The sequence below is a fragment of the Peromyscus leucopus genome, chromosome 7, assembly GCF_004664715.2.
Source record: "Peromyscus leucopus breed LL Stock chromosome 7, UCI_PerLeu_2.1, whole genome shotgun sequence".
Lineage (NCBI taxonomy): Eukaryota > Metazoa > Chordata > Mammalia > Rodentia > Cricetidae > Peromyscus > Peromyscus leucopus.
This window is the reverse complement of record NC_051069.1, coordinates 29,010,951-29,030,844: the sequence shown is the minus strand read 5'-3', so window position 1 is coordinate 29,030,844 and position 19,894 is coordinate 29,010,951. Positions and strand designations below refer to the sequence as shown.

The following is a 19,894-nucleotide window of genomic DNA, read 5'->3' as shown; positions in this document are numbered from 1 at the left end:
GTGGGAGTCGGGGGAGGGGGAAAGGAGCAGCACAGGGAGGGTAGATCTTTATTAGTTCAAGGCCAACCTGGTCTACATAGTGAGTTCCAGGCCAGCCAGGGTTTCACAGTGAGACTTCACCTCAGAAAACAAAACCAGCCACCACATTAAGCTTGGTGTGTAACATTTACACACCCGAATTCCAGTGCTGAGGTAGTAGAGTCAGGAAGATCATAAATTTGAGATCAGTTGAGGGGATGGGGTACTATATAGTTAAGTTACAAGACAGCCTAGCCTGAGCTATGAGACACTTTCTCAAAAAAAAAAAATTTTTTTAATGTCCCACATAAATAAAAGTTGAAAGAACATAAAAATAGGTCAGTTTGAGCTAGGTATCCCAAGGCCTGTAATCCTAGGTCTTCTGCCTCTGAGGAGGCAGACAGATCCCAAGGCCAGCCTAAGCAATGTAGTGAGACATTATCTCAAAAGCAAAAAAAAAAAAAAAAATGCAGCTGTGGTCATGATGGCTCACTCCTATAGTCCCATGTAGATCAGGCTGGCCTTGAACTCGTAGAGATCTGACTGCCTCTTCGTTCCAAGTGCTGTGATTAAAGGCATGTGTCCTGGCTAAGATTTATTTATTTAATGTCTAGGAGTGTTTGCCTGCATGTATGTATGTACACTGTGTATGTGCTGTGCCTGCAAAGGCCAAAAGAGGGCATCCGGTCCCCCCTGGAATTGGTTACAAATGGTTGTGGGTGCTGGGAACCAAACCTGGATCCTCTGCAAGAGGAATCGGTGCTCTTAAACACTGAGCCATCTCCTCAGTACCATCTCAAAAATTAAAAACAAAATTTGTGTTTTGCCTAAATGTATATGCATCATGTCTGTCCTGGTACCAGAAGAGGGCATCAGATCCCCAGGAACTACAGTTACAGATGGTTATGAGTCACCATGTGAGTGCTGGGAACTGAGCTTGGATCCTCTGTAAAAGGAGCAAGCATTCTTTTTGGCTGAACCTTCTCTTCGGCCCCACCTCTCCTTGTTTTTAAGAGTGCTGACATGTGCCATCACACCCAGTTATTTTATCAACCATATTAATTAATTAAGACATTTGTGATTGTAGCACTACTTCATAAAATGCTAGCCCTCATTTTAACTTAGAGTTTACAGCACTGAAAATGGTCCTTAGCCATTTTAGTAATTCCATGAAGAAAAACTTGTCACAGAGATGTGGTTTTCAGAGCACAAATCTCAGTATTTTTATGGATCTATGTTTCCAGATTTTAATTAGCAGGATGGGGTGAGCTATGCCTTTAATCCTAGCGCTAGGCTATGGGGGTGGGTAGCAGAGGTAAGTGGGTCTCTGGATCTGAGTTGGAGGCCAGTCAGGTAAACACAGACACATGAACAAATATGTCCAGATTTAAAGGCTTGTTGCTTAGTATAGCTTACTTTCATCTTTTGTTTGTTTGTTTTAGGTGTTTTGTTTTTGTTGTTGTTGTCGTTTTTTTTCAGAGCTGAGGACCAAATCCAGGGCTTTGTGCTTGCTAGGCCAGTACTCTACCACTGAGCTAAATCCCCAACCAGGTGTTTGGTTTTTTGATTTTTTTTTTTTTAAACAAACATCTCTGTGTATCCCTGGCTGTCCTGGAACTCACTCTGTAGACCAGGCTAGCCTTGAACTCAGAGATCAGCTTGACTAAATTAAAACACACAGAACTCTTTATCCTTTTTCTTTTCTTTTCTTTTCTTTTTTTTTTTTTTTTTTTTTTTTTGAGACAGGGTTTCTCTGTGTATCCCTGGCTGTCCTGGAACTCATGCTGTAGACCATGCTGGCCTCGAACTCATAGAGATCTGCCTGTCTCTGCTCCCCAACTGTTGGGATTAGAGATGTGCCTCACCACTGCCTGGCAACTTTCATCTTTTATTGACAAGAAACCACAATTTTGGCTGAATTATCCAGACATTTTCTGAGATTAGTTTTCTAAAAGCTACACACATACCCAATCATCATTTACACTCATTAGAAGGTATGGATTGGGTGAGACATGAGAACTCATCTTTAATCCCAGCACCAGAGAGGTGGAGATGGGGGGATGACACCAAGGTCCGTCTGAGCTACGGAGAAATTCAAGGCCAATCCGGGTAATTTAGACCCTATCTCTAAAAGGTAAAAAGGGTTTTGAGATAAACTAAGTGGGAGAGTTTACGTGTGCTTGCTAGGTGGTAGAGGTGCACGCCTTTTATCCCAGCACTCGGGAGGCAGAGGCAGGCAGCTCTCTGTGAGCTCAAGGTCAGCCTGGTCTAAAAAGTGAGTTCCAGGACAGGTAGAGCTGTTAACACAGAGAAACCCTGTCTCGAAACAAAACAAGTAACAGGCAGGTATGATGGCACATACCTGTATTCTCAGCACCGGGAAACTCCAAGACCAATGTGGGCCACATAGCAAGACCCTGTATCCGGAAAAGGAAAAAAAAATCCATGCTGTCTATTCACAAGCCTAATCCCGAGTAAATTATACATCAAGGTTAGAAGTGACCTGATTATCCAAGGCCCCTCTTGTTGTAGAATATTGCTTTAAGATGTGTCACATTTGTTTATGCTGTGGAACATTTGTTTGATGAGGCAAAGATGTGTTGCATTCGTTTATGTTGTGTTTGTTTAACTCTGAAACTGTGTTACTGTGCCTGTCTAAAACACCTGAACAGCCAATAGTGAGGCAGGAGAGAGGGGTAGGTGGGGCTGCCAGGCAGAGAGAATAAATAGGAGGAGAAAAAGAGAAAAGGGGGATCAAGAAAGAGCAAGAGAACAAGAGGAGAAAAGAAGGGGCCAGTCACCCAGCCAGCCATGGAATAAGAGTGAAAGTAAGATTTACAGAAGAAAAGGAAAAAGCCCAGGGGCAAAAGGTAGATTGGATAATTTAAATGTAAGGAAAGCTGGCAAGAAACAAGCCAAGCTAAGGCTGTGCATTTATAAGAAATAATGAGACTCTGTGTGACTTATTTGGGAGTTGGGTGGCAGGCCCCCAGAGAGCCAGAGAGTGAAAAACAAACAACAACACACTCTCATTTCAGAGGTGAAGAAATTGGGGTCCAGAAAGGAGAAGTAGCTTGTTCCAGATAAAGAGATGTTTGCAGCAGGCCTAGTTTCCTGCCTATGAATTCTGCATTCTGCACAACCTCCTATAGCAGCTTACCTGGTTCACGTCTGGTGTGATATCCCAAAGGACAGGAAACAGACGTAATCTGTAGGTACCTAAACTCACTCATGTTTACAAATAGAACTTTAGGATTTTTTTTTTTTTTTTGGACGGGTCTCACTATATAGCCCTGACTGGCCTGGAACTCAGAGATCTCCTGCTTCTGACTCCCAGGTACTGAGATTAGAGGTTTATGCCACCACACCTGGCTCCATCTACTTCATTAAACGATGCTAGAGATAAAACCCAGGGCCTTGGGTATGCTCTCTACCTTTGAGCTATGTGCCCAGCTCATAGTCCCCATTTTACAGGAAAAAAAAAAAAAAAAAGCTGAGCACACAGCCAGGTGCGCTAGTGCAGACCTTTAATCCCAGCACTCAGGAGGCAGAGGCAGGGGGAATCTGAGTTCAAGGACAGCCTGGTCTACAAGGAGTTCCAAGCCAGCCAGGGCAACATAGGAGAGACCCTGGATAAAACACCAACAGCTGAGCACCCACACTTTTGGCCGTGGTCACAAAGGTAACCAGTGGAGCTGGGTCTCAGATCAAAATAGTCCAGTCCCAGAGTCCACACTCCAAACTCTGTCATGTCCTAGAAAGAGCAGCCTATTTGAGAAAGGAGCATGAAGACAAGTGAACTGGCTGACTAGCTCTTTTGTGGAAACTTTACTTTTCAGAGTGTTGCCACTCAAGCCTCTCTGCGTGCCTCTCTGTCTGTCCTCTGGAGCTTTGTCTTCTGTCCTACCTCACTACCTGGGTCAATGCCAATGGTCCTCCTACTCTGTCGGTCCCACAGTCCCACTGCCTGTTTGCTTTTCAAAGGACAACCAGCAGTTCTCGTTTATAAACTCCAATTTGACTTTAATTAAATAAATTAAATTCCAAGCCATCACACAGCAATGGACATCATCATCATCATCATCCCCCAACACACAGAGGTGCAACCTTGTTCTATGATCAGTCTGACTTTAAAGCTCCTAAAGCTACCTCTCTAGGGAAGGCTTCCTGCCCGCCCGCTTCCTGGCTCCCTCCTTCTAACTGAGCCACTGCTCATGGAGAAGGCATCAAGTACAAAATGGTAATAAAGGGGAAGGAGAGGAGAGGAGCAGTGTGGGAGGTAGGGAGGTGGGGAGTACCTGCCCCCCATCCTGGGCACTAGCCCGGCTTCCTATGATCTGCCAATGTCTTCCTGAGACAGACATTGGTGCTGGTCTAAGTGCGGACCCCCAAGAGAGGTGTAGAAACCTCTCCTGGAAATTGCCTTACCCTCCTGGGACAGAAAAGGGTCACCTGGGAGAGATGCCCTCTAGCATGTTTGCCAAGGGTCCTAGACCACACACATAAATAGAAAAGAAAATAAATAAGGGAGAAGGATCTGCCGAGATGCGTGCCCTGGGGCTCCTCCCTGGGGGCAGTACCAGCAGAGGGCACAGGCTTCTGAAGAATGTCCACGCATGCCTGGACAGAGCCTGCCTCTTCCTCCCAGCTGCCAAACTCTCTTCTCTGTCCACAGCAACGAGTGCCCGCCTCTCAAATGCTTCCCACATCAAGCATCCTTCCAATTTACCCCACAGCCCAGAGTGCCGGGGCTTCTCAGAACCGGACCGCCCCGTCCGTGCCCCAGCACTGGCAATCCAGGAGGGGGTACAGAGGGGGATGTGGGGAACGGACCGAGAGAACTCTTGCCCTCTCCTAGTTCAGGGGGGCTCTCAGAGCTGGGGGTTGGGGTTGCCATTGGCCTTGGGTTTGGATTTGAAGGAAAACCGCTTGATAAGGCGACGAGAAAAGCTGCCCGCCTTCTTCCGGACACTAGGTGTGGCTGTCGTGTTGGAGAGGTCATCGTGTGACTGGCTCAGACCAGCTTCCTTCTGTCGGGGCCTCCGGCGGAAGATGAGCTTAGTGCCACTTCGCAGGAAACTTACTGTGGGAAAGAAGGGAAACTGAGGCAGACGGCGGGGCACTGGATGAGGTGAGGACGGAGAAAAGACTTGGGATGATAGGACAGAAGATGAAGGACGGAAAGTCTCTTGCCTAACGCCTGACTTTCCTGGGAAAGAAACTGGAAGCACACATGAGCTTTCCCCATCCTGAGGAAGACATGACATTCCGGGGGAGGGATCTGTGTGCACCTCTGACCCTATCCCAGGAGGAATGGGTAGGGGCCGCTGCTCTGGGAGCACACGCTGGGACTCAGCCTCCTGTGGAAAGGCAAAGGCTGTACAGAGCATTCCTCAAAGCCTCTAAGTCATAAAAGGAAAGATGGGTTAACATACTGGATTCCAGGGTGTGAGCAGTGGGGAGTCTAGAAACCTCCAAGAGGTAAATATGGGTCTCTAAGAAAGAGGAAGGTGCTTACACAGTAGGTTTTGAACTTAAAAACTCCATTATCTCAAGAAGTGATGCAAGCCACAGATTGAAATTTTTTTTGTTAGTTTTGTTTGAGGCAGATTCTGGATGTGTAGCCCAAGCTGGCCTTGAACTCATTATGTAACCCAGGCTGATCTTAAACTCACAGTCATCCTCTGGCCATAGACTCTCAAGTACTGAGATCACAGCATGCATGCCCACACTAGCTTTTACATCACAAACAGACGACAGCTCACAGGCTTCCTGGTCAAGGTGGGAAGACGCACAGCAGCAAACTCTGTCCTTTGAAGTCAAGAACTGTGTTTGCAGCCTGGGTCACCACCAGAGGGAGAATGACTCCTTCCTCCCTTCTTTGATAGTCTCAATAGGTGGCCTGGAAGCGACCTTAACTCAAAATCCTGCTCCAGCCCCAAATACTGGGATTATAGGGGCCACCATCCCTGCACCATCCCTGGCTCAGAGGAACAATCTTTTTTCTTTTCTTTTTTTTTTTTTTTTTTTTTGAGACAGGGTCTCACTGCGTATTCTCTGCCAAACTCACTCTGTAGACCAGACTGGCTTTGAACTTACAGATCCACCTGCCTCTGCCTCTTGAGTGCTGGTATTATAGATGTGTGCTGCCACACCCAGTTCAGAGGAACAACTTCTAGGTTGGCATGGAGTAGAATTTCTTATATCCAAGCAACTGGGGATACAAAGTAAAAGGGGGGGGGGGACAGTGAGTTCCAAGCCATCCCTGGATACAGTGTGAGAAAACAAAACTAAACAAGAGCTGGCACATATCTCAGCAGGGCACTGGAGAGGTGGCTCAGTGGTTAAGAGCACTGGCTGCTCTTCCAGAGGACCAAGGTTTGATTCCCAGCATTCACATAGCAGCTCATAACTGTCCCTAACTCCAGGTCCATGGGATCCAACAACCTCTTTTGACCTCCTTGGGCACCAGGCACACATGTGATGTACAGATATGCATGTAGGCAAAACACCCATACACATTTTTAAAAAATTGTTCAAGATGTCTCAACAGGCAAAAGTGTTTGCTGCTGAACACGACAGCTACAGTTCAATCCCAGGGGCCTACATGATAGAAGGAGACAAGCAATTCCTGCCCGTTGTCTTCTGAGTGTGTGCCGTGATGTGCACACGCACACACACACACACACACACACACTAAAAGAAAGAAAGAAATGTCATAACTAAAAACAAAGAAGGGCTGAGCATGTTGGTGCCTACCTATAATCTTAACATCTGGGAGGGGGAGGCATGAAGATCAGATATTTAAGGCCAACTTTGGGTCGAGAGCAAGTGTGAGCCAGCCTGGACTACATGAGACCCTGTCTTCAAACAACAAAACCAAGCGAGCCCATCAGCTCGGGAAGAAGGCAAATACAGTGACCTCCCTGCTGTCACTCCAGGTGGTCACACCAGCCTAGGAACTAAGCACCAAGTTCCTTGCTCTACCTGAGTTTGCCTGACCCTTGAAGACAGGTTAGCCAAGTCTACCGTGTCCTCGAGCCGTCTGGCAGGACTGTGGTGACAATATGGTGATGTACAAGAGCAGTAGACAGCTGAGTACAGTATGGTGGCCCATGCCTAGAATTTAGCACTTGGGAAACTGAGGCCAAGAATTAGTTCAAGTTTGAGGCTAGCCTGGGCTACGTGGTTGAGTTCCAGGCCTGACTCTGTCTCAGCCTTGCCCCTCAAAAAAAAAAAAAAAAAAAAAAAAAAAAGTAGGGGGATGATTTGTCCATTGCTCCCCACCTTTGTGGTCCTTGAGGCTTCGGGTCTCCAGAGCACCAGTAGACCCTGTTTCTGACTCAACGTCATCCACGGACGGCCTCTCAGAAATGTCCGAACGAGTCGTCTCATCTGCTTCCTGGACGCTTGTGGGACTGGAGAGGGCATCGAGGGCTCCTGGGGATGTGGCTGATGGGTCGGAGGGAGGTGATGAAGGGCCGCCACTGGCTCCTGCATCATCCTGCACTGAGGCTTCCAGAGAGGCCGCATAACCCAAGGACAGTGCCAACTCGTCCTGAGCGATGGGCACCTGCCGGGAGGGACAGATTTTAATGGGCAAGAATGACCCATTAGGGCTTTCTCCCCATCTTAGCTCTCTCCCCAGAGCTCGGTTACCTTGGAAACACCAGAGATGATGAGCGTGCTGCGCTTGGTGGGTGTCTTCTTGGCTGCCCGCCCACTGGGCTCAGTCAGCTGGCGAATTGCTGTCTCTGCTACTGGGTCCAAGCCATTAGAGAGGTGGCTCTCCCCTGCTGGGGATACAGAGGATACATAGCGTGACTTCTACCTGACTTCTTGGACTCAGACTCCTCTTGCTCCACCCAAAGCAGTTCCTGACTCCGGGAGCCTAAGGTCCCTCCGTGCTCACTCATCCCCGTCCCCACTCACGGCTGCTGCTGGGGGAGGCATTGCTGGGGCCGCCGCTCTCGCTCAGCACAGTCGTCTCCTTCTCAGTCACCTCCACCTTGGACGGGGAGCGGGAGGGGGAGTCTGGTGGGTGGGGGAGGGGGCGTGAGCTGGGAAGTGCTTTAGAACGGCCCCACGCCCCGCCCAACTGTCTTTATTGAGATGCAGGCTTTGGTTGACTCAGAGGGCAAGGATGATTAAGGGGGATTAATCACAAGGGTGATTAAGAAGATGCTGTACAAACGGAAAAGATGCCAGAGGAACCAAGGACAGCAGCATGGGGAAGCGCCACGGGGTCCACTTGAGGGTCTAGGGAGATGCCAAACATATATGGGGAAAGTGTAGGGGCCCCTGGAGATAGGGAAATTGCCATGGGATTCCTAGGAACGGAACAAGTGGGATGTAAGGCCACCGGAGATAGAAAAATGTCACAGAAGCCCCCAGGTTTGCTGGAAGAGCCCAGAGGCCACATAGGGTTGGGAGTGGAGGTGGGACAATTAGCCAGCTGGGGCTGGATGCAAGGAAGGGGAGACACCGTGGAAAGAGAGAAGGGAACTTGGAGCAAGAGGAGAGACTAGCAGGTTCCAAAGGACCGATGGTGAGCGGAGGGCTGATGGGATGGAGGGGTGCGAGGAAGGTTCCAGAGACACAGATGAGGCTGCAGTGGGGTCAGAATGGGACCGCAGGAAACAAGATGTACCGCCCTTAGGGCTTTCCTTCCCCTTCCCTCACCAGGCAACGGGTTCTAGCAGGCAATGGGTTCTAGCAGGCAATGAATGGGTTCTAGCAGGCAATGAATGGGTTCTAGCAGGCAATGAATGGGTTCTAGCAGGCAATGAATGGGTTCTAGCCGAAGGCCCTGGCGAGAGCTGCCCCTTTTTACCTAATTTGCCATCCACGCGGGGCCGGGACTGGACAGTGGTGACAGTGGTGACGATGGTGCCATCAGGCATAATGGTCCGGTCCAGCTCAATCTTCTTGGTAGGTGTGATGCTGGGGCGCGGGGTGGAGGAGGTGGGTGTGCCCAGGTTCCGAGGGGAGCCCTGCTCATAGTGCAGCTGCCCAACGGTGAGGAGAGAGCAAGGGGTTAGCATCCCAGAGGCTGCCCGGCCTCGGTCTACACCCATCCCCCCCCCCCAGGTGGTCGACTTCTCACCTCTGCTGTCATGGTGGCCGCTGGGCTCAGGGACTTCCCCGGCCCTGGAGTCAGTGGGCACACTTGTCTTCGTGACAGGGGTTTCGAGGGGGAGCCCACAGGCAGTGTGGCTTGGCCAAGGAGTTCCGCTGCACACAAAGGTGACACTGTGAGCTGGGCCCGTGAGCAGGACCCGCTGGCGCCCACTCTGCAGTGCCCATTCTGCCCCACGCTCACCGTCTCCACAGCTGCTGCTCCTCAGCACTTTGAGGGTCACCTCCCGGCTCTGGGGACCCAGATCCCTGGAGGCCGAAAGAGGAGGGACAGGTCAGGGAAGAAGGGGCTTTTTAGCAAACCAACTCCACCCTTGAGTCAGTGACGTGGGCAAAGAAGAGAGCACCAAGGCTCCAACCAGACCGTCCTGTCCTCCAAGACATCCATTTTCCTAGGAGCAAGTCGTGAGTGGGACCCACTTTCCTCAGCCAGACACTCACATCCCCATCACTCAGGTCCCAACTCCTGTCTCTCTCTCAGTCTGAAGCTGCCCTTCATCTTTTCCAAGCTGTTCCAAGACTTTCACATTCTGGTCAATGCTTGTCTGAAGGTATGGTTTTAAAATGAAGCCTCATCAGATCTTTACTCCATCATAAGACTTCATCTCCCCTATGTAAGCACTCACATGGTATGCTGTGCATGAATCTCAACTGGCACACTGTCCTGTCTTCCCTAGGTACATCTGTCTCTGCTTCAGGCCTGTGACCCACCCAGAGGTAGGGCTGTATCTTATCTCTATGCCCAGGGACCTGGCATACAGTAGAGGTCCACACTAAAGGCCACTGAAAGCAGGATTGGCTGGTTCATGCCAAGACTAGCCTGGAAAGGTTTCTTCATCCTGACTGCCTATGGGAACAGGGGCTGGGAGCAGGGTATGACTTACAGTGCCAGATCCTCTGCCCATTCCACCTCAGGACCAGCCTTCATGGGTTTGGTCCACTTCTGTTGCATGGGGTTGTCCAGCTCGGCAGCACAGCACAGTTCCTCAGTGCCTGTAAGGAGCCAGAAGGCAGAGAATGCTCGGGCAGAAGACACAAAGTCTAAGGGACGGAGAAACTGAGTCGTTGGCAGAGGGTAAGGGGCTGCCTGTACCTATGGCAACTATGGCAAGGGTAATGGAGTTCTTACCTTCCAGCTCACTTCCCAGGTGAGATGCTCGAAGCTGCCGTAAGAATAATCGTGTGGGTCTGGGGATGGATGGCTGGGCCTGAGACATCATGGGTGGCTTCTCACTGGGTACCTAAGAGCAGAAGGAGGTAAAAAGAGCAATAATCCTGATATAGAATCCTGGAGATGGGATGCCTGCAAATACTCACCAGGCCTCCTGGGGCAGAGCAGGCCCTGAGGTTGACCATCATGGCAGGCTGAGTGCTGACTATAGCATCCTTGATCAGTTCCTCAACTGTTGAAAGTTCTGCTTGTTCCTCATCTCTCTGTGGAGAGGAGAAGAGGTGGAGCCTGTGCTCTGCTCCATTGCTAGTTCAGTCTCTTCTCTGCCCGCCGCCCCCCTTCTTACCTCCCTGCTCTGCAGCTTAGGAAGCACCATTAGGCTGAGCTCTGGGCGGTCAGTGAAGGCCCAGGACACCAGCAGCCCCTCATCAGGGATTTCCTCCAGGCTGACTTCCAACTGGAGACAAGAGCAAGAGGATTAGAATGACCTGCCTCACTCTTCCGAGGACACAGGGCTAAGCCCTCAGGACCCTCCCTTCCCAAATTCCATCCCAGAGAGCAACCAAAGGAAAAACCGCTGGGCCAACTCAACTGTCCTCTGCCCAACTCAGTTTCCCACATTTCCCTCCACCTGTGTTGGTGGCAGTGTCAGAGTGACGTGGTAGGTCTCCATGGAGACGGCAGCGGGCGACTGCTGGGTCACAGAGACTGGGAAGCGCACCTCCTCGGCAGAGAGCTGGCAGCGCAGCACCTGTGACAGGGAGGCAGCGTCAGGCACTGAAGAGGGCGCTCACCTTGCTCTACTGTGCCCTACGATGGTTCAAGAGACCCGTCCCCATTTCTGTTTTCCTTGGGACGTCACCCTTTTGGGGCCCTAAGCTTCTCAATGAACTAGATAAAAGCTAAAAACTCCTCCCCACAGAAACACACACACACACACACACACACACACACACACACACACACACTGCCTATCACTTCAGTTTGATTCTTACGACCTCCTGAAACAAATCCTTAGATCCTTAAGGCACATAGAAACTCAAAATTAAGAACCCTCAGACTAGAGGGAATCTTGGGATCAACCTTCCACCCCCCACTCCGGCCCTATCAAGTTGTGCCCACCAGACCCTTACCATGGTACGCTCTGATTGGTCTACGCAGGTCACATGACTAATGCTGGCTCTGGGTGGGAGTTGGGGTACCTCCTCAAAGGCGATTTGGATGGAGCTCTGAGGAAGTAATGTGGGCACAAGGTCAAGGCTCTGCAGCTGTCCCCTCAGGGCTGGTCTACTCAGCTGCTGGCTGGACTCTAGCGCTGCAGAGGCTGAGCTACAGGCTGGCCGCGGGCCGCTCCTTGGCTCGGGACTTTAGAATAGAAGGTATTCCTCTTAAGGTCCCCCCCACCACCACCACCATCTCCAGGGATCTGCAGCTCCTAAGCGGCTGCCAAGAACCTGGAAGCGAGAATCCCTCGGAGGGGAGTTTGCCTTGAACCTTGGACACCTCTTCAAATCCCAGGAACCTCCCTGTTCTTCCTTCACCTAACTCTTCAATCACAAATAAAGGTAGATAACAACAACAACAATTGACATGTTCATTGCCATCTGTTGCTGGGCAGGGCTGAGCTAAGGGGGAAATGGTTGTGTCATTTACTGTGAAGTAAGATGGAGAAATAAGACTAGGCCTTTTCACAAATAAATAGGATGGGAATGGTCACATCCACCTAAATTCTCAGAAACGAAGACTAACAGCATGGCTTCGGGAAACTTGATCAGAAGTGCTGGGAAGAGAGGCAAGCTTTGAGGGAGGGCTCAAGGGTCCCAGGCCTGGTTAATTCCTTAAGGCGGACATCAGGATGGTATTAGGGAGCAGAAAGCTGCTTAGCTCTCCAAAGAGCCACCCCCTAATTCTCCTACAGCAGTGGAGAGCGGGTGGAAGAATTGAGGAGGGGGCACAGCCTGGGTGGGCGATTTGTCCTCAAAAGCTTCAGATAGAGAAAACAAATTCACAGGGCTCCTTCACTTTCCCTGGGAAACCAGGGGAAGACAATTTCCTTGCTATGGCAGCTGTCTTCTTCAAAAGTTGTGCCAGAGTGGATAGGAGATGAGCGCCTAGAATCTGGATCTCCTCCCTCCCCCCTGCAAGAGAGGCCAATGTCCAGCTGAGTCAGCTGTCCCAGGGAGGTGCTTCTGACCCAGGGACAAAGTACAGGAAGAGCCAGGTTGGAGGGGTAGGTTCAATGTGTAAACTGACAGATGTCATCTGGCTTTTCAGCTGGCCGGCTGGGAAGAAGAACCAAGACAACTTGGTGGAGCCGCTTCTGTCTCCAGGGATCTGGATGAATAGGGCAAAGCCTCCAAGCTCTTATGGCTGGAAACAGAGAAGCCCCTGAGAAAGGAGCTGATAGACTGGGGGCCAGGAGATGTTGCTGGGCCAGAAAAGGGAGACCTCTGCCTTCCATCCAACCCCAGTCTCATGACTGCTTCCTACCCACTTCCTGGAAGGCCAGACGCCCATAGTGCAACGGGCGGGCGGAGGGAGGCTGAGCTGGTTTATGACTGACCCTCAAGGGGCAGCCCAAGTTCATTTATTAGAAGGACATCGGTTATCAATACGCCCTCTAACTGAACTCCTTTCCCTTCAACACTACATTGGAAGCCAGCCTGGAGGAGGAGACTATGTTTGACTGTAGTAGTTAAATTGCTGATAGACGAAGAAATGATTCAGTTAACCTTGGGGGAAATCTACCTGACCACCAGGGTTTGGGAGCATGAAATCTTAATTGGGTGTGGTGGTATGAGGACCAGGCAAATTCCTTCTGCAGGTGCACCTGTCTCTCTTGGGCTAGCCAGCCCAGTCTAGGCGGAAGTGCCCTCAGGCACACGGATTAGCGTTGCTATGAGAACAGTAACTTGTACCAGGTTTGGAACCCGAGTAACTTGCACATAAAAATAGAAAATTTGGTACATAGCTGGACTCTTACAACCCCCAACCTCACCTGCAAGCTTTCCTGTGATCCGAAAGAGAAAGCAATGGGGTTCTCTAGTTGATCCCCAGCCCTAATCCAGCCCTCTTAACATGAGTAGGCTCTTCCCTAGAAGGGGCAAAGCTGAAGGGACGACCCAGGGGCTCCATGCGACTCACCCCGTCCCTGCAGGCCTGCTCATTCAGGGCTCGCACCCAAGCCCGTTGCCAGTTCTCCCGGAAAGACTTGAAGGCAAAGAGCGAAGCCAGGAGGCCCCGGACGCCGGATTCCTCAGAGGCGCCGGTCCGGGTCGCCCGCAGACGCAGCAGCGAACGCCACACACCCAGCTCGCGGAGCGAACCCCCAGGCTCCGCGGCTGAGATGGGTCGGGAGTCCTGGCCCCCACCAGTTCGCGACAGCCACAAACCCCGGGCATATTGCAGCAGCCAGCCCAACACCGTGAGCAGCGAGGCGGCGAAGAGGACCAGCAGGGCCGCCCAGCCCACGTCCTGCTGCCCCCAGCCCGGATCCATGCTCCCGCGGGCTCAGGTCCGGGCTTGGGCTCAGCCGCTGCCCCGGGGGAGCATGGCCCGGGCGGGCCGCGGGGCGTGGGCGAGCTCCCCCGGGGCTGAGCGCGCGGGCTCCGGGGTTCTCCGGCGCCGCGGAGATCCCAGGACCAGTGGGTGCCACGGACGGACAGAGAAGAGGTCCTCCGGGGTCGCGACGCCGGGGCTCGGTCTCCGTAGCCGGGGATCCGGGTCGCTAGGTCCGGTGGTGTGACCCCAGCTAGTCGCCAGCTAGCATCAGACTCCTCCCACGGCGCGGGCCCCGCCGGACCCGGGCGGGGACCGGTCTGCAGAGACACCGGGGCTCGCGGGCCGGCACCGGCTCCGGGAGGGCTGCGTGCGCAGACTGACACTGACAACACCGCCAGCGCCCCGCCCCCACCCACCCTTAAAGGAGCCGCGCCCGCACCGGGCGGGGCCTAGGCAGCCAGGCGCTCAGAGCTGGAGGAGGGCAGGGGCTTGAGCTGTACACGTAGAGGGTTCCGGGATGGAAGTAGGCGGAGTCCTTAACCGCCCCGCCCTGAAATCCGGGCGCACCCCTTCAGTACCGGGCAAGGCAACTTCACTTATCTGAGATACCCCCTGTTTTCCCTTATGCTTCTTAGATTTCTACAGGTTGGACGCCTGTGGGGCTAAGAACGAGTTGGTCCCTGTGGAAATCGCCACCCACTTCCAATACCTGGCTCAGCAGCAGCTTCTGGTCTTATCCCCTGGCTGAAGCTTGGCCCTGGGTAAGGAGGGGTTAGGTATGCCTCCCAGAGAGAGGTGCCTGGCAAAAGTCCAGCTAATATCAACGGCGAGAAAAATGCACCTAAATCTGGTAAAGGTTGAGAATAGAACATTTCCATCGTCCTTCTTCCCCTTGGAGCTAGGATTCAGGAACCCCCCTATTAACCTCCTTGCTTGCGTGGGTTTGTTCTCGAGATATTTCCCAAGCCCAGGGCTGTCTGTTTTTAAAAATAATACATTTCCATAGTAACAGCTCCTGCCTGTGGAGCACGTGTAGAGGGGATGGTAATGAGAAAGGGAGCTGGCATTGTAGCACTGGACTATCAATAGATTTGGTCAAAAGACTCTCGTCCCAATGTGTAGCATCTCGTGTATTGCCACCTGACTGTAGTCCTAGCTACTGGGGAGGCTGAAGCAGGGTGATATATTAGCCGAGGAGTTTGAATCCAACCTAGGTGAGACCTTGTCATAGCAGACCCCACCCCACAAACCACATATGTGATACCCCAGCCAACTCCAAAGAAATGATGTTCTAGGTACCCTTTTCTCTAGATTCCTTAAAGACGAGCTCATCTTCGCTTCTTGGGGACAAGGGAGGGTATCTAGTAAAAGACTCAGAGGCTGGGCAGTGGTGGTGCAGGCCTTTAATCCCAGCACAAGGGAGGCAGAGGTGAGAGGATCTCTGTGAGTTCGAGGCCAGCCTGGTCTACAGAGCTAGTTTCAGGACAGGCTCCAAAGCTACACAGAGAAACCCTGTCTCAAAAAAAAAACAAAAAAAAAAAACAAAAAAAAAAAAAAAAAAGGACTGGAGAGATGGCTCAGAGGTTAAGAGCATTGACTTCCAGAGATCCTGAGTTCAATTCCCAGCGACCACGTGGTGGCTCACAACCATCTAAAATGAGATCTGGTGCCCTCTTCTGGTGTGCAGATAGAACACTGTATACATAATAAATAAATCTTTAAAAACAAACAAACAAAAAGGAACTCTATTCCCCAAGAGCCTGTTTTCATGACTTATGGTCTTTAATACAATTCTTTCTACACACAAGATAGGATGAGAAGATGTTAAGTATCTTTCAAGTCCATTTGTCTAAGGAGCAAGCCTATAAGAGTACACAGTGCTTTACAGGGTCGAGGGCTGGAGGGGCTTATGTAAAACACTGTCAACAACAGAGTTGTCTGACCCAGAGAGGAAAGGTTGTGTAGCTTGAGGTATCCCTGCTTTCACTGTAAGGGCAGAGGTAAGATGGTGAGGTAGCTTTGCTGTGACCCTGACCCTACACAGTGAACTCCAAAACTAATGGAGATCCCTAGAGCCTCAGTCTTTGATCTCAGAGCAGAAGACATGGGATCGATGGAGGAGAGAAATCTGGGCCAGAACCTAGGAGGAAGGAGTCACTGAGAAGTAGAGCCATGTTCAGGGAAGCAAGTAATGTAAGAAATTGTTGAAATGCAAGGCCATGTCTCATTAAGAATTCTTCTTCGGGAACATTTAGAGCTCCCAAGAACTCTGTTCTCTAGCAATTAGTAGGAGCTCACCTGTGAGCCCAGCACCCTGGAGGCTGAGCAAGGATTGTGAATTCAAGGTCAGCCTGGGTTATACAGGGAAGTTGGGCATGGTGGCATATGCCTTTAGTCTCAAAACTTGGGGACAGAGGCAGGCTGATCTCTACTACTTGGAGGCCAGCCTGGTCTATACAATGAGTTCTAGGCCAGTTAAAACTGTGCATTAACACCTTGTCTCAAAAAAAAGTTCTAAGTTCTCTACGATCTTAGGTTTATTCCTTCAACTTCTTCACTGGACACAATGGCCCTGTGCTGCCAGATCCTGCTTCAGAATTGTGTCACATGATCTCCCTGGTTTCCACATCTCCCTTCTACCTACTCCTTAGCCTTTGAGTGCTTATTTCATTTTTGCTTTATGGTTTAGCTGGGTGCTTATACGAGCGCTTTGTTTTACTCATCAGGAAACTCAGAATAGAGATGATGTCATAACCATCTCTCTTCCCTCACACTCAATGAATGTATCTTAATTATGCTGAAGCAGTCTTTGAAGGCAGCAACTGTATCTTTATCACTGTATTCCCTGCAGCACTTAGGAGTTTCTTATGCCATAGAGATGGGCCAGTTGTCACTTTTGTTGCTGTTGTTTTGTTTGTTGTTTCGTTTTTTTTTTTTGTTTTGTTTTGTTTTTTTGTTTTGTTTTTTTTTTTTTTTTTGAGACAGGGTCTCACTATGTAGCCCTGGCTGGCTTGGAACTCCCTAAGTAGACCAGGCTGTCCTTGAACTCATAGAGATCCTCCAGCTTCTGCATCTTGAGTGCTGGGGTTAAAAGGGTGCAACCACCATGCCCCCACCTCAGTCATCTAGGAGCTAGAAGTCAAGTTCAGTTGGTAAAGTGCTAGCTTAGCACGCACAAAGCCTTGAGTTCAAAACTGAGCATCACATAAACTAGGCATGGTGGCACACAACTGTGACTCAACCCCCAGGAGGTGGAGGCAAGGTAGAAAGGTTGGAAGTTCAAAATCAGGCTGGCAATATGGATTACTTAGTAAATTCAAGCCCAGCCTGGAATATGTAAGACCCTGTCTTAAAATGTCTTAACAGAAAACAGTCCAAAGGGTTTGGAGTGCAGCTCAGTGGTAGACGCCTGGCTTAACATGCACAAGGCTGTGGTTCCTCCCCCAGCACCGCAAAAAGGAAAATTAAAAGGCTGCATCAAGGCAGCCTATCATAAGTGGCACCTCAGTGGTTGAGGTTCAGGTAGCTTCAGAGAAGTTAGCTTCCCTTGGACAGGGCATGGTGGCTCACATCTATAATCTCAGCTTGCACATGGGAGGCAGTGGCAGGAGATTCTGAGTTCAAGACCAATCTAGACTACGTATCAAATAAAACAGACAAACAAAAAATTAGAGAAGGACAAGGCATCTTACTATAAAGGGAACAAACACCAGGACCAACACCCGTGAGCAGCATGAAACTGAGTTGATGATGACCACTCATCTTAGACTTCAGGTTGACCTTGGTTGTATTCGGTTTGTCCAAGCTCTTTAAAGAGGAAAAAGGTGGTGTTGGTTGTTTTCCACTCTTTTACTTTTTCGGCTCTTTTGAGAGGTCCACCACCCAGCTCCCAAGTAAATCACACAGAGACTTAGTCTTTCTTATAAATACCTGGCCTTAGCTTGGCTTGTTTCTAACCAGCTTTTCTTAACTACAATTATGCCATCTACCAGCTGCCCCTGAGTTTTTAGTTTTCTCTTACTTCTGTGTACCTTCCTTTCACTCTTACTCCATGGCCGGCTGGGTGGCTGGCCTCTACTTTTCTTACTCCTTGATCTCTCTTGCTTCCTGGTTCCTCTTTTTCTCCTATTTATTCTCTCTGCCTGCCAGCCCTGCCTATCCTTTCTCCTGCCTTGCTATTGGCCTTTCAGCTCTTTATTAGACCAATCAGGTGTTTTAGACAGGCACAGTAACACAGCTGAACAAATGCAACATAAAAGAATGCAACACATCTTTACATCATTAAACAAATGTTCCACAGCATAAACAAATGTAACACACCTTAAAATAATATTTATTCCACAAGACGTCATCCTAGGGTCCCCCCCCTTTGCTTTATATCTAGTATCACTTGAATCATACTTTCCTTCCTTTATTTGTAGTAATATTGGGAATTTCTACCCTGTTCAGAAATCTGTCTGAGCGTTTTTTCCCAGCCTCTCTACAAATTGTCAGTCAAGTTTAAGAACCATAACTAAAAAAAAGAAAGAAAGAAAGAAAGGAAGGAAGGAAGGAAGGAAGGAAGGAAGGAAGAAAGAAAGAAAGCCAGGTGCTGTTAATCCCAGCACTCAGGAGGCAGAGGCAGGCGGAGTTCGAGGCCAACCTGGGCTACAGAGTGAGTTCCAAAAAGATGACTCAGCAGTTAAGAGCACTGACTGCTCTTCCAGAGGTCCTAAGTTCAATTCCCACCAACCACATAGTGGCTTCCAACTATATATAGTGGGATCTGATGCCCTCTTCTGGCATAAACATGTACATGCAGATAAAACACTTATAAACATAAATAAATAAATCTTTATTTTATTTTATTTTCTATCATCAGCTTGATACAGTACAAATTCTTATCCTAATAGTGAAATGTTTCACTGATGCTTGCCCAGTGATTGAATAAAACCAAAACTTATTATAAGTCACAGTCATCCTAGGGTCTCCCCTGCTAGGTAGCTTCCCTGGTCCTGTGGGTTACAGTTTGATTGTTCTTTGCTTTATATCTAGTATCCACTTATAAGTGAGTACATACCATGTTTGTCCTTCTGGGTCTGGGTCACCTCACTCAGGATGATATTTTCTAGTTCCATCCATTTGCCTGCAGATTTCATGCTGTCATTGTTTTTCTCTGCTGAGTAGTACTCCATTGTGTATATGTACCACATTTTAAAGAGAGAGAGAGAGAGAGAGAGAGAGAGAGAGAGAGAGAGAGAGAGAGAACCAGAACTCTAGGCTGGATGTGATGGTACGTATAATACCAGCATTCAGGTGGAAGAAGCTGGAGGATTGCCACAAGTTCCAGACCAGCCAAGTGGACACTAAGAATTTCTATATTATTTCCACTTTTCAAAATCCATGTCAACCCAGTGGAATGGAAGACGTTCGGTTTTACTTCCAGATGACGAGTTTTGCTAGCTGGAGTGAGAAGAGAAAGGAAGGAAGAAAGGACAGGGCCACTGGCAGGCCTTGCTAGTTTCAGAGCCCCAGACTTTGCCCAGTGAAACATTTCTGAGCTTGGCTTTGTCAGGCAATTGATTTAATGGTAGGTTGGCCTTGCTTCCTGGGAGGCACTTGGCTGCTTAGGGGATGTGTGCTGTCTGCTCAGCACAAGGACAACCACAACTCAGCAGCTCTGAGTCCCCGTGACGGCACAGGTTTGAACTGTGACCAGCAGAGACACAAAATTTCAAGTGAGCCATGTATTTGTTTCTTTCTCTGTCCATCAAGGGAGCACTACCACCACGGGAGCAATTATTCAGATTATATGACAAGTATCCAAGTCACCACTTCTGAGAGTAACATGTCCATGTAGCTGATAAATCCCTAATGCCTTGTCTTCAGACAAGTCCTCTCACCTTCCTAGATGGGCGCTGGGTAAGAAAATGACTTCTGGAGTAGAAAGACACAAAGAGGTTTTACAGCTTAAGCCAGGTTGGAAAAGATTCATTAGGATTGGCCTCCAAATAAAAATAATAATTAAAGGCCGGGCGTTGGTGGCGCACGCCTTTAATCCCAGCACTCGGGAGGCAGAGCCAGGCG

General features: G+C 49.8%; 1 protein-coding gene across 3 annotated transcripts; it reads right to left on the bottom strand.

Moving 5' to 3' along the window:
• Positions 1-4,017: 4,017 nt before the first annotated feature.
• On the bottom strand, positions 4,018-14,230 carry C2cd2l (C2CD2 like). 3 transcript variants are annotated; one of them, XR_005091966.1, is made up of 15 exons: positions 13,472-14,230; positions 11,461-11,556; positions 10,959-11,078; positions 10,674-10,784; positions 10,474-10,590; positions 10,286-10,397; positions 10,041-10,149; positions 9,341-9,405; positions 9,125-9,252; positions 8,852-9,026; positions 7,951-8,052; positions 7,678-7,814; positions 7,306-7,591; positions 6,118-6,232; positions 5,015-5,101 (listed from the first exon to the last, which is right to left on the bottom strand). XR_005091966.1 is itself a non-coding variant. In XM_028866352.2 (14 exons), the coding sequence occupies exons 1-14, from the start codon at positions 13,823-13,825 to the stop codon at positions 4,890-4,892; spliced, it is 2,124 nt and encodes a 707-aa protein (XP_028722185.1). In that variant the 5' UTR covers positions 13,826-14,228; the 3' UTR covers positions 4,018-4,889. The 3 variants fall into 3 exon arrangements, 2 of the variants coding, with proteins under 2 accessions (XP_028722185.1, XP_028722186.1); XM_028866352.2 differs by lacking the exon at positions 6,118-6,232 and having other exon boundaries at positions 4,018-5,101; positions 13,472-14,228; XM_028866353.2 differs by lacking the exon at positions 6,118-6,232 and having other exon boundaries at positions 4,018-5,101; positions 7,678-7,811; positions 13,472-14,228.
• Positions 14,231-19,894: the final 5,664 nt, after the last annotated feature.

Coding starts and splice junctions, on each gene's coding strand:
- C2cd2l (XM_028866352.2), bottom strand. CDS start 13,825: ATGGATCCGGGCTGGGGGCAGCAGGACGTGGGCTGGGCGGCCCTGCTG. Junction 10,150..10,285: donor CCTGGGAAGTGAGCTGGAAG/GTAAGAACTCCA, acceptor GGCTCCTTACAG/GCACTGAGGAACTGTGCTGT. Junction 9,406..10,040: donor TGGGCAGAGGATCTGGCACT/GTAAGTCATACC, acceptor TTCGGCCTCCAG/GGATCTGGGTCCCCAGAGCC.